The 13,269-nt window shown below is 43.2% G+C and overlaps 1 protein-coding gene across 2 annotated transcripts in view; it reads right to left on the reverse strand.

The window, feature by feature from the left end:
- Positions 1-13,225, reverse strand: part of Wdr76 (WD repeat domain 76) — a 33,427-nt gene extending 20,202 nt beyond the window's left edge. Inside the window, exons 1-4 of one of the 2 annotated variants that reach the window (XM_085834513.1) lie at positions 13,088-13,225; positions 8,905-9,291; positions 1,949-2,041; positions 287-342 (exon numbers count right to left, since the gene is read on the reverse strand). In XM_085834513.1, coding sequence (XP_085690639.1) covers positions 287-342; positions 1,949-2,041; positions 8,905-9,060 — 305 coding nt within the window. In that variant the 5' untranslated portion in view covers positions 9,061-9,291; positions 13,088-13,225. Of the gene's footprint in view, positions 1-286; positions 343-1,948; positions 2,042-8,904; positions 9,292-9,889; positions 10,255-13,087 lie in introns of those variants that run through there. The other variant, XM_085834512.1, reaches the window with a different exon arrangement.
- Between the last annotated feature and the right edge of the window lie 44 nt (positions 13,226-13,269).

Here is a 13,269-nt window from a genome sequence, read left to right on the forward strand (position 1 = left end):
AACCATCCGTAACTCCAGCCTCAGGGGACCCACACCCTCTCCTGGTCTTCTCGGCACCAAGCATGCATGTGGTACACAGACATACATGCAAGCAAAACATTCATACACACAAGTAACTAAATCTAAGAAACTTTGCACTTAAAACAAGGCAAGGTGGCATATGCCCATGATCCTAACACTTGAAGACAGTAAGAAGCTTGAGGCCTGAGCCCTGCCTCAAACTTGAAACCCTCAGCAACATTTCTCGGTCCAGCGGATGTTAAGCACGTCCTCTCTTTTGTTTTACCTCTTTGACTCAGGTGACTCGCGCTTCTTTATCATGCCACGGAGCCGTGCGGCTGACTGAAAAACACACAACATACATGTACACATAAACATGCTACCATATAGCTACATCGTTTATCCATTAAAGTATTAAGTGTCTGCTACTATAGCTACGTTTATTTAGGAAATAGAGTCTAAGATGGGATACTTATTGCTAGTAGATAAATACACCGTCCGTCAATAATAAAAGCAAGTATATATCGCCATCTAACATACTGGCATTCTGGTTCCTGAGCCAAGGTGCTTATGAGTGTATAGGATTAAATACAGTATTTCATAAACATACTACCACAGGACTGGCAGTGTGGCTCCGAAGCACAGCACCTGCTTAGCATGCATAGGAGTGCCTGCATTCACAACACTGCAAAAGAGAAATTTAAAACCTATTATGTGAAGTGAGGTGGCTCACACTTATCTATAACCCAACATTTAGGAGTCTGAAGACAGATGTAGTAAGTTCACGGCCAGCTTGGCTACCAAGGCTGCCTCAAAAATAAAAGAGCCAGTGAGATGGCTCTGTAAAAACAATTACTGCCAAGCCTGTCTACCTGGATCTGGGCTCCTGGACCCACTTGGGACAGGACCACAGCTGACCTCTGACCTCTACACATGTGCTGTAGAATGCACTTGTCTTTCTCAAAATAAATGTAGTCAAGAAATTGGAAGAGTCAGCCATGGTGATACAAGCCTTTAATCCTAGCACTCAGGAGGCAGGCTGATCTCTGAGCTGCAGGCCAGTCTGGTCTATAGAGCAAGTTCCAGGGCAGCCAGGCTTACACAGAGAAACCCTGTCTCAAAAACCCTAAGTGGATGACTCCTGAGGAAAACACCAGAATGACCTTATCCATGATTGACCTTTGGCCTCCAAATATACACACACCAAAAGGAAAAAAGAAAAAAATATGCCTAGACTCAATTAAACACAGTAATTAAAAACATTGGATCGGGCTGCCATCAGACATTGCTTAGAAGAGGAGCCCAGTAAGTAAATATCAAGACCTTCTGGGAACCTACTGGCTAATAAACTTTCCAAAGTGGTTCGCAATCCTCTTTTGCTGATCTTGATTTTTGAGATAGGGTTTCATGTAACCCAGGCTGGCCTCAAACTTACTATGTAGCTTAGGGATGACCTTGAAATACTACAGTCCAGCCTCCACTTACTTAGGGAGGGGCAACATGCAACACCCACCAGCAGGCTCACAAGTGTCTAAAACAGGACATACAAAGAAAAACAAGCAGCCGAGCACTGTGGCACATGCTTTAATCCAAGCACTGTGGTAGTAGAGGCAGACAAGCCACTGTAAATTCAAAACCAGCCTGGTCTCTGCAGTGAGTACCAAAGCAGGAGGACAATGACCACAAACCACCTTGCGTCACACACTGCTTGAATTTTGCCTTCCCTCATAGGACACTATGGAAGATTAGAATCTAATTAGCTCACCTTCAGTTTCTTTTCTTTTTTTTTAAGATTTATTTATTATTATACATAAGTACACTGTAGTAAGCCATCATGTGGCTGCTGGGATTTGAACTTAGGACCTTCGGAAGAGCAGTCAGTGCTCTTACCCGCTGAGCCATCTCTCTAGCCCATCACCTTCACTTTCATTACAAACTTCATACATACCTCAGCTAACTGAAGAGAAGCAAAAAAGTTTGCATTTTCTCTGATGTTCCTCAGTCTCTTCCTCTCATAAGGTGACAATCCTGAAAAATCATCCTAGAAAATAGACGACACCCCCCAAAAAAGGTCAGTCACTTCCTTATTGATAGCAAGAACAGCATGTAAAACCAGACACTCACTCTCTACCCAGATACTTCCTTTCACACTGCACACAGACACTAAGTATTTCATATTATCTCAACAAACAGTTCACAGTCTTTGCTGGATGGGATAGTAAGAGAATCCTATCTTGGGATGACTGTATGGTTTTCCATTTAAAAAGGAAGTAATCTGCCTGACGTGGTGGCATACACCTTTGACCCCAGCACTTGGGAGGCAGAAGTCAATGGATCTCAGAATCTGGTCTACATTGTGAGTTCTAGGACAGCCAGGGTCCTGTGTCTCAAGGGAAAAAAAAGTAATATGATCCTGGGAACCAAATGTCATGCATTATAGCAAACTCTTTCCTAGCAGGTGAAAGATTTTTAATCATCGTCATCAACCATGAAACACAAGCAATCAATGAATACATGCATGGGTGGTTCACACTTGCAAATCCCGCCCCTGGATGACAAAGGCAGGATTCCTGGAGTTCATTCTTTAAATCTCACATCTTTATATTTATTTATTGTGCAAGCCAATGTGTGTGCATACACATATAAAGGTCAGAGGACAGCTCTAAAGACCTGGCTCTCTCACCATGTGGGTCCTAGAGATTAAATGCAGCGTCAGCCTAAGCAATATGGCACCTTTACCTACTGAGCTATTTCCCTGGGCCACAATTTAAAAGCCAGGGGTGAGGGGATTGCAAGCAGCAAAGTGCTGGGTGCCTTGTTTTTGTGAACATGTGCTCCAAAATAGAATTGTGTGTATGTGTACACATATATGTGTGGGATTATCTTACTAAGAACATGAACATTATTACTTTGACCAAAATAAATAATCTTCTCCAAGGGAGAGTGGGATGTTTGCATTTGGCATTGCCTTGGTTTTGTTGAGGTTTCTTTTTTCTTTTTTTAAAAAAAAAGATAGTTACATCATACATGTGTATATATGTAAACACATTCTTGTTTTTTTAGAGATTTATTTATTTTATGTATATGAGTACACTGTAGCTGTCTTCAGACACACCAGACGAGGGCATCAGATCCCATTACAGATGGTTGTAAGCCACCCTGTGGTTGCTGGGAATTGAACTCAAGACATCTGGAAGAGTCTTTTCTCAATATATAATTTATTGGGCTAGAGAGATGGCTGAGAAGCTAAGAGAACTGACTGTTCTTCCTGAGTTCAAATCCCAGCAGCCATATGGTGGCTCACAACCATCCATAATGAGATCTGACCCCCTCTTCTGGTGTGTCTGAAGACAGCTACAATATACTTACATATAACAATAAATAAAATCTTTGGGCTGGAGCGAGCGAGGCTTTGGAGCGAACAGAGGTCTTGAGTTCAATCCCCAGCAACCAAATGATGGCTTACCACAATCTGTACAGCTACAGTGTACTCATTCATAAAATAAATAAATAAATCATATATATATAATTTATTTTTACTTTAGGTTCATTGGTATTTGGCCTGCATGTATATATGTATGAGGGTGTCAGAAGTCTTGGAACTGCAATCACAGACAAGTGTGAACTGCCACTTGGGTTCTGGGAATTGAACCCAGGACCTCTGGAAGAGCAGCAATTGTTCTTCATTCCTTCGCCGTCTCTCGAGCCCAAGAGAGGATTTCAGACATCCCAGGCTAGGCTTGAACCTGGTATATGGCCAAGAATGACCCTTTAACTTTGGATCGACCTGTCTCCCAAGTGCTAGCACCATTCCAAGTGTATACACTACCTCAGCTGCTGATGGGTGCTGGTAATGAATCCAAGAGCTTCTACAGGGGAGGGGCCACTCTACCAACTCTACTTGATCCCTACTCCCTCCACCATCCACTTTCATTCTCCCGTGGGGTCAGGATCTTGCTACTTAGGCTAGCGTGGAACTCACTAAGTCCAGGCTGATCACACACTCTTAGTGCTCCTCTTTCAGCCTCAGCACACACCAACAAATCCAGCTTTGTTACCACTGCCTTATAACGGTGGCTTCCTAGCTTGATGACCTGAATTTGATCCCCCATATCCACAAGGTGGGCAGGAAAGAACCAACTCTCAAAAGTTGTGCTTTGATTTCCAACTACATGAACCCACAATCAATCAAATCAATCAATAAACATAAGAATAATTTTTTATGTCGTTTCTCGGGAGTGTCACAAGCACTATCCTTGAGCCTACAGTTTCAGTCACAGTCAACCAGGATTCAAAAGCATCCACTGGAACTTTCAGAAATAAACAATTCATAAGTTTTAAGCTCTGTGCTTTTCAGAGAAGCATGTAAAAAAAAAAAAAGAAAGAAAGAAAGAAAGAAAGAAAGAAAGAAAGAAAGAAAAGAAAACCTCACAACTCTGAACTGTTATACATTGAACAAAACACATCATCATGTCTCCCTACCCCCAAGGGACATATTCTAAGACTCCTAAATGGCTGCCTGAAACCATGAGCACCATAAACTTTACATATAATTTTTCTCATACATATATTAAGCCTATAGTATGCTCTAACATAACCTAGGTATAGTAAGACACTCGAAACAGAGGCTGATGGCGTGGTATAACACTTGCCTACCACAGTAAAGACCATGTGTTCAATTTCTGATAGCACACACATCAAACAAGTAAGTAATAAAATCTGAGGGCTGAAGAGATGGCTCAGCAGTTAAGAGTACTTACTGATTTTCTAGAGGATCGGAATTCAAGTCTTAATTCCTACATCAGACAGCCATAATCCAGCACTCACACACATAAGTGACACATACCCCCTCAGACACACAATCTAAAGTCATAAAAAATCCTGGAAAAAAAAATGAGTTATCCAGTTAGCCCCAGCATGGTGGCACATGTCTTTATGCCCAGAACACAGGAGGCAGGGGAAGGCAGAGCTGAGGTCCAGGTTAACCTGGTCTACACAGAAAGCTCCATGGCATCAGATTTAAGATTCTATCTTAAAAGAAGAAAGACTTAAAATAAAGTGCAGGGCCAGAGAGAGAACTCAGGCAGTAAAGGCACTTACCTACAAAGCCTAAGAGCAGATTCCCAGAGGTAGAAAGAAAACCAACTCCTATAAGCTGTCCTCTGACCTCAATGCTCTTGCAGAAGACCTGAGTTGTGTTCTCAGTACCCACATCAGGAGGCTCACAAGGGTCTATAACTCAGTTCCAGGAAATCAGAAGTCCTCTAGTCTTAGGGCCACCCCTACATGCATCCATTCACACAAAGATTATAAAATGGAGCTATCGAGATGACTCACTGGTTAAGAGCACTTGCGGCTAATGCAGAGGACCTGAGTTCAGTTCTCAGTGGCTCACAGCCATGTCTAAAATGATTCGCTAGGCCCTGAGAATCCTCTTCTAACCTCCACAAGCACCAAGCATGCAAGTGGTGCACATTCATACATGCAGGCAGAACACTTACACCCATATAAGCCAAATAAATCTAAAATAAAATAAATTAGTATGGAATAAAAGTAAAGAACTTTTAAGAAATTCAAGACAGCCAAGTGGTAGGAAACCCTGTCCCAAATTTTAAAAATTATTTTTAAAAAAAGTAGTTAGAAATTCTTTATATACCATTGATGCTAAAAGTCGGGCCCTAGAAGAAGCATCACCAACATCTGCTCACAGTTCACAATGGAGAACCTCTGTCCAGAGCATGGACGAAGAGGTGTTCACCTGCTAACCCCACACAGGAAAGACCTTTACCCAGCGGTTGTGATGATCCATGAATATTGTATTTTCTAGCTATGTAATATTGTGTCCTTGCTGGATGTGTTGGTGCACACCATGAATTCCAGCATTTGGAGGTTCAAGGCCAGCCTGGTCTACAAAGCAAGTCCAGGAAAACCAGGGCTCTGTTACACAGAGAAACCCTGTCTGGGGAAAAACCAAAAACAAAACAAGAGAGAGGGAGAGAGGGAGGGAGAGAGAAAGAAAGAAAGAAAGAAAGAAAGAAAGAAAGAAAGAAAGAAAGAAAGAAAGAAAGAAAGAGGGAGGATCCATGCAAACATTAGTGCACAATAGCTTGGGTTTCCAATTGTTACTTGGAGTCAGAAGCACCCGACTAGAAGGACGTGGAAATATCACTTCTTCAATTGCCTGTAAAAGAAGGGCAAGCTGCCCTGGGGAAGGTGAGCTGCCAAGAGGAAGGTGACCTTCTCCAAAGCAGCTCCCAAAGCCAACAAGTAAAGTAAGGAAAATATCTTTTTGAATAACAAAGAGCTGGCAACCAGAGCTAGAGCAGAAGAGCCTGGTGGACTCAGACAGATGCGGGAGGCTGTGGGAGCACAGACCTGGGGAAGCAGGCACTGAAAACCACATGGAGAGTCACAGTGGCAGAAGTCAGCTTAAGTTAGAGACTAGCTAAGAGACTGCCCCAGAAGAAGGCCAACAGCCTTCAACTAGAGAGGTCTCTGTGTCTTTATTGAACCTCAGGCAGATCCCCGAAAGCCCTGCAATACCCAGCAGATGTGATGACTCCCCCAAGCTGCATCAATGGAGCCTTTCTTCCGTAGTTCTCACTAGTCTACCTAGACTCTAGCTGGTCCAGACAGCTTCCTGCACTTAGGACAAGGTTGCATACCACAAGTGACAAAGAGTGGCTGCAGAGGGGCTGTGACTATCTACAAAGCTAACAAGGCCAGCTGGGACTATCTCATAACTGCTTGTAACTCCAACTCCAGGAGATCCCACACCCTCTTCTGGGATCCTCACACAGATACAAATGAGAAGACATTTTAAAATAAGTTTCTATGCCTGGTTCTCACAAAGTACCATCCCTTGGAGGAGGCAGTATAAGAAGAAAACTCTGCCTTTATCCCAGGCTAGCTTCTCATTCCTCCTGTGTCACCCCCGGTAATGTTGTGATTACAACTATATGCTACTACCCCCAGGTTCTCACAAAATATTTTGTTGTTGGTCTAAGACACCTTCTTATAGAAGAGCTACAAACTGAAATCTCAGATGAACAGAAAATGAATTGCAAGAAAGACAACCTCCAACAGCACACCCAAGGCCTGACACCATCTCAGGAACACACTGGGGCTCTTGAAACAAGAGGGGGATTACTTTATAACTTATTAGAATACATTTCTAGGTGATTCTACAAAATAATGAAAAGTGGGAATGTCAGGTTTGGTATTTCTGTAATTCCAGCACTTGGAAGCTGAAGCAGGAGAACTGCCAAGAGCCTGGGCCTACAGATGAGTTCTAGGCCAGCCTGTGCTTCTGAGAAATACCAAGCAACACACACACAAAACCAGTAATGATGATGTAAAGAGAACAAACTAATGAACCGTCTGACTGTGTTATCTTAGCCAGACCCCAGTGTACAGGGCTACAATCCCAGATAATGAGGATGACACAAAAGGGTCAAAAGTCCCATGGCCAAGCTAGCCAACTAAGTAAGACCCTGTTTCAAAATAGGACATGAAGAGGCGGCTGGAAATCTGTCTCCTTAGTACAGTGCCTCTCTAGCATGTGTGAGGCCCTCGCGTCAACTTCTAGCACCACAGAAAGATAAGTAAATGCTGCAGTGTCTTCAAAATCTATACAATATGTAGGCATTTATAACAATGCTTACACATCATTACTTCTGTAGTTTCTATTCATTATATCCAAGTGAAAATCAGCTCATACAGCCAATAGTCTCAGCTTAAGACATAACCTAATCCAACAGTTCTCAATGTACAGTTTTAGACCAATAGCATCAGTGCTGTAAGATATTATAGAAGATGGGCTATGGTGGTAAGCATCTTTAATCCCACCATTAGGCACGAAGAGGCACAGAGATCTCTGTGAGTTCAAGGCTAGTGTGGTCTACAGAGTAGATAAGCAGGACAACCAGGGCTACACAGGGAGACCCTGTTTTGAAGAACAAAATGAAGAAATATTAAAGATAATGTTAAATATAAAGTAACTTTACACTAAATTAAAAGGTTTACAAGATGAATCAACAGGTCAAGGTGTAGAGGGATTGTAATCCAGTAGCCAACATGTCCTAAGCACACACATTTAAACCCAAACAGTGAAGAAATAGTTCCGTTTCTAGAAGGAAGCACCCAGTTTGAAAGTGGTATCTAATTGAGTGGCAGACAAAGTGACAAATCAGAGAAAGATCTGACTGAACAGGATATGCCCAACTCTCCTGAAAACTGAAAGCAAGGAGAACCTACTCAAGGGGCAGGGCAGAGAGAGAACAGGCAGCTCTACCTACGACACCGGCATAGAGAAACAGGCTGCAGAACAAGCTAGACTCAGGTGAAGACAGAATGAGAAGGAGCCAGAAGATTATGGCGATCTGCCAAGTTAGAATGAGGCCAAGCAGAACATTTCAGTCAGAGGCTGAGAAGGAAGCCAGACTGAATCAGTCAGCTGGGAGCAGAGTTTGAACCAGAAAAGTTCAGAAAGAACTAGAAAGGGTGAGCTTTTACAGCAGTAAGTCTGAGAGGCTAAGAACTTTCTAGGCCTAGATTAGATCGTAAGGAGACCAGAAGCTTCTAGGTGTAGGCCTAGGTTAGCAGATGGAGGTAGTAAGTCTCTGAGAGGACAATTACATCAGGTGAATAAGTGATTTTAACAGAAAGGTGCCTGCTGTCATCCCTGAGAACCTGATTTTGATTGCTATAACCTCCACCCACCCCTGTGTCAGGCACATACATGCATTGGCACTGCTGTTTGGACACCCTCGAGCACATGGATACACGAAGTTTTTTCTATTTATATTAGATGATAAAACAGATTTTGCTGGAGGTCCTTCACTAGCTCAGCTTTCAGAACTTCTAGTTTCAAAATGAGAAGTAGAACAGCTAAGGAAGGCTCACCGGGCCTGGTGCGCTGTCTTCGTCGCTGCTTTCTACGTCCACACTGAGAGTCACTGAATCCGAGGTCCTCTTGGGTTCCAGCTTGGTACTTTCAGTATAAGCATCCAAGGATGATTTCAGCAGAAGGGATTCTGCCTTGGAAGATAAGGCCTTCATTTTTGAAGTTAAAACCTTTCTACAAGTCTTCTTCCGATCTTTCCTCTTATGGACCACTGACTTGCTAGAATTATTTACAACCGGGGATTTGGACAACTTAAGTAGGCCTAGCTTGGAATTGCTGAGTGAAAACGGGTAAAGATAAACCTTAGCTGTTTTCCTTAAAGTTGTAATCTGTATCGGTCTCAGAGAAGTATAAGCAATATGTTCATTTTCTTTATATTCATTCACCTAGTCGGGAAATAAAGGAAAAGAGTATTAGGAACGCCGGACTACGCTCTTCCATAGCAAAGCATGAAACAAATCTGCTTAAATAAGTCTGACTCCTATTCCACAGTCACATGATTCAAATTGATAGCTTGTTAGGACATTTTTTGCTCCTCCAAAATTTGGATATGAAAATCTCTAACCTGACCGGAAATTCTGAAGACAAATTTCAGTGTGAGGTGATTACAACACAGGTCAGATTCAGGTTAGTGTAATTGCTTAAAGCTCACACAAACTCGTCAAAACAACTGCAGGGGAGCCAGGGGAAAGGGCCCCAAGTCCTACTATCCTACAGTTTTGGGGTTGGCCTAGAACTCACAATGTAGACCAGTGACACGGTGGCCTCTATCAGAGTTCCACCTGCTTCTGCCTAGTGAGTTATGGGATTAACGGCAAACCTACCATAATTTCTGGAGTTCGTAGTAAATTTTCCTCAAATTTTAAGTACCTAATAGTCTGTTTAAATTAAAAAAAAAAAAAAAAAAAAGCAGAAATCACAGCTTTTCCTTGACGCCAGGTGACAGTGACTAGCAGATCCCTCCCGGGCCGAATCAGGTCTCACCTGCACAAGGGGACACTGTTTGGAGCCTGCCTTTTTCTCAGATTCAGCCTTGGAACCAGACATCTTTCTGCCACTCAGCGGCTGAGCTCTTCCCGCTGGGACCAAGGCGAGATTGGGCGGGGCCCTGCGGGATGTAGGCGGGCCCGAGGGAGGAGCCTCCGCGGTCAGCACGGAAGAGCTGTGTGGATTCCCTGAGCCATTAATAGGCTTCAGGCGCCTGTTTTGTTTTGTACTCTGGATAGCTCACCCCTCTGCACCTTCTAGGTCTGAACCTGCAGGTCACCTTTCGGGCAGGACTGGCTCACAAGCCAGCTCCAAGCATGCGCCTGTGTCCATCCCCTCAATGCCGAGGCTTTTACAGGTGCTGCGAAATCGATCTCAAGCTTCAAATTTGCGCGGCTACAGCTCTTACCTACCTAGTGAGCCATCTACCCGGCTGTGTTTTGTTTTGTTTAAATACAGCTACATCTCTCTCTGTCACCCTAGCTAGCCTCGTAATCCTACTGCCTCTGCTTCCGGAATGAGGGGTGCAGGATCTAAATCAGCACTTACACTGGATCCTGTAATATTGAGCCTTGTACACCCCGAGATCTTGCTTTTAAAAATACTGCTGCTTTGCAGCATGACCTCTGGAAAAGATCCATATCCTCATAAATATCATAAGGATTGGAAGAAAAATAAGCATAAAAGTCAATAGGCAGAACTTGAAAGAAATAACACAGGTGCTTGCATTAGGAACTGTGTTTGATTCCCAGCACCCAAATTAAAAGGGCTGGCGTTGGAATTCAAGCACAGGCAATGCAAGACAAGTGGAGTTCTACAGCTCCGTGGCTAAACTGACTAACCTGAACACAGAGCCCAAATCCAACAGACACTGTCTCAAACACAAGGGAGATGATGCACAGGTTAGGATGCTTGCCACCCAAGCCTAGCTTCTTTATCTTACTCCCAGAGCCTCCATAAGGGCCATTTCTCACTGTTGTCCTCTGATCTTCATATGTGCACCAGGGCACCTCAATAACAATAATCAATAAGAATTTTTAAAAGTTAGATAGCTCCTGAGGAAGGACATTCAAGATTGCCTTCTGACCTCCATGTGCATGTATGTACACAAATGAACTCCCACCACCACCACCACCACCACCACAGAGGTGTGCACTCGGGGTGAGTGCACACCAACAAGAAACATTCAGCCGTTACTTCTGCCCACTTTCTTGCAATACAACTATGAGGAAATTATGCCTCACCATTGCTATACATTTTTCAATCATAATAAAGTGTACAGCTAAGCACGGTGAGCCCCACCTGTCACCCCAGACTTGGGAGGTAGAGGCAGGTGGGCCAGAAATTCAGTCTTCATCATCAGCTATATAGGTAAATCAAGGGAAACCTGTAGTACATGAACCCCAGTCACCAAAAGAAAGGGAGCACTGAAAGAAAAGAAGGAGGGTGCTGGAAAGACGGCTCAGAGGTTAAGAGCACTGACTGCTCTTCCAGAGGTCCTGAGTTCAATTCCCAGCAACCACATGGTGGCTCACAACCATCTGTGATGGGATCCGATGCCCTCTTCTGGTATGTGTGACCGATGCCCTCTTCTGGTATGTGTGACCGCTACAGTGTATTCATAAAAAATAACATAAATAAATCTAAGAAGGAAAGGAAAGGAAAGGAAAGGAAAGGAAAGGAAAGGAAAGGAAAGGAAAGGAAAGGAAAGGAAAGGAAAGGAAAGGAAAGGAAAGGAAAGGAAAGGAAAGGAAAGGAAAGGAAAGGAAAGGAAAGGAAAGGAAAGGAAAGGAAAGGAAAGGGAGAGAGGAAAGTAAGCAGTTCATGTTGCTTGGTTTCTAAGTGCTGAAAAAGCTGGTTTAAGTTGCACCTGCTTCTAAATAAAGAAAACCTGCAGATGGATGGCCAGTGTTGGCCAAGGCTGTGACCCATCCTCTGCACAGGTGTAACGGATGGTAGACAACAGGTAGCAATTCAGTCAGTCTGGGCTACAACACCAGAACTGTGTCTGGGGGCAGCGGCAGAAGAGGACTTTAATAGCTAAGCCACAGACCGGGAATGTAACGCAGCAGAAAGTTTACCTAGAATATACAAAGACCCTGAATTCTATCCCCAGCACCACATAAACTAAGGCATGGGGACCCACACCTGTAATCTCAGCTTTAGGCAATCAATACAGGAAGATCAAAACTTCCAGATCATCCTCTATTACTCTGAGAGTTACAAGCCAGATTACTTACAACTCTATCGAAAAGTTATAAAAAAAAAAAAGCTGACCGCCTCAGATTACCAGTTACCAACTTAGATTTCCCCACACCGACTTTCATCGAGTCAGGATCTCCTTAATCCTTTTCCAAACACTCTCTTGACTTGCCATGAATCAAAACAATTATCTTCCCAAAACATTTACTCTCGTGGAATTCCCTGCTCCATGCTACACCGTGCTCAGAACAGGCAAGTGCTCCACTGTTGAACGGCACCTGCAGCTCAGCAACATAACTTCTTAGGCTGATGAGTTTGTAATATAAAATTTCTGGGTCAAGTGAAGAGGCGCACCGGAGAGAATCCTAGCTACTCAGGGAGGAAATAAGTGAACTACCACCAACGTAGAGACGAAAACAAAACAAACTTGCCTGTGCAACACAGCTCCAAAATAAAAATAACAGAAAAAAAAGATTTCTGTCTACTTTAGACTTTAAGGCATTTCTGGTTGTAAGCGTCATCCTTCTTTCGTTCATTGAAAACCCTCGCTACTTAAAGTTTGTCAATTTCCTGTCTTCACCCAGCAAGGACCCAAGTGAAATAATTTGATAATTATTAACCTTCAAAGACCTATGTAATACTCCCAGAATTTTCACTATGTAGACCGACTAGCCTCAATTTTTGAGATACACCTGCCCCGGTCATCCCAGTGCTAGAATTAAGAGCGTGTGTGTCCAAACCAACAAATGACCCCTAACGGATTTCCTCCTTTAATTCTTTTTCTTTCTTTTTTTTTTCTTTTTCTTTTTTTTTTTTTCTTTTACAAAACACTGCAATCCTCTTTCATCTTCCCAAATGCTGGAATTCCAAGCGTGACCCACGTATCCGGATAAAACACTTTACACTTCTAGGCTTTAAACAATATGCCCCAACAGTCTCTCCTAATATACTCAGTTTCTGCAAAACATAATAAATGAAATCTTTAATACGAACCTTCTTGGACCTTACCAAAACCAAAAGAAACAACTGTCAGACAGGAGGACCTTCCAGTTCTGGAAAAGGTTGAAGGCGGGAAACTTGCAAGAAAAGGCGCGCAAATCTCACACTAACCCTTTAAGCGATCCGCGCTGAGTCGCCCTCCAATTACCCACAATCCTCTGTTATATACTTCCGGT

This window comes from Mus caroli, unplaced genomic scaffold (assembly GCF_978045245.1).
Source record: "Mus caroli unplaced genomic scaffold, Mus_caroli_1 scaffold_2, whole genome shotgun sequence".
NCBI classification, from domain to species: domain Eukaryota; kingdom Metazoa; phylum Chordata; class Mammalia; order Rodentia; family Muridae; genus Mus; species Mus caroli.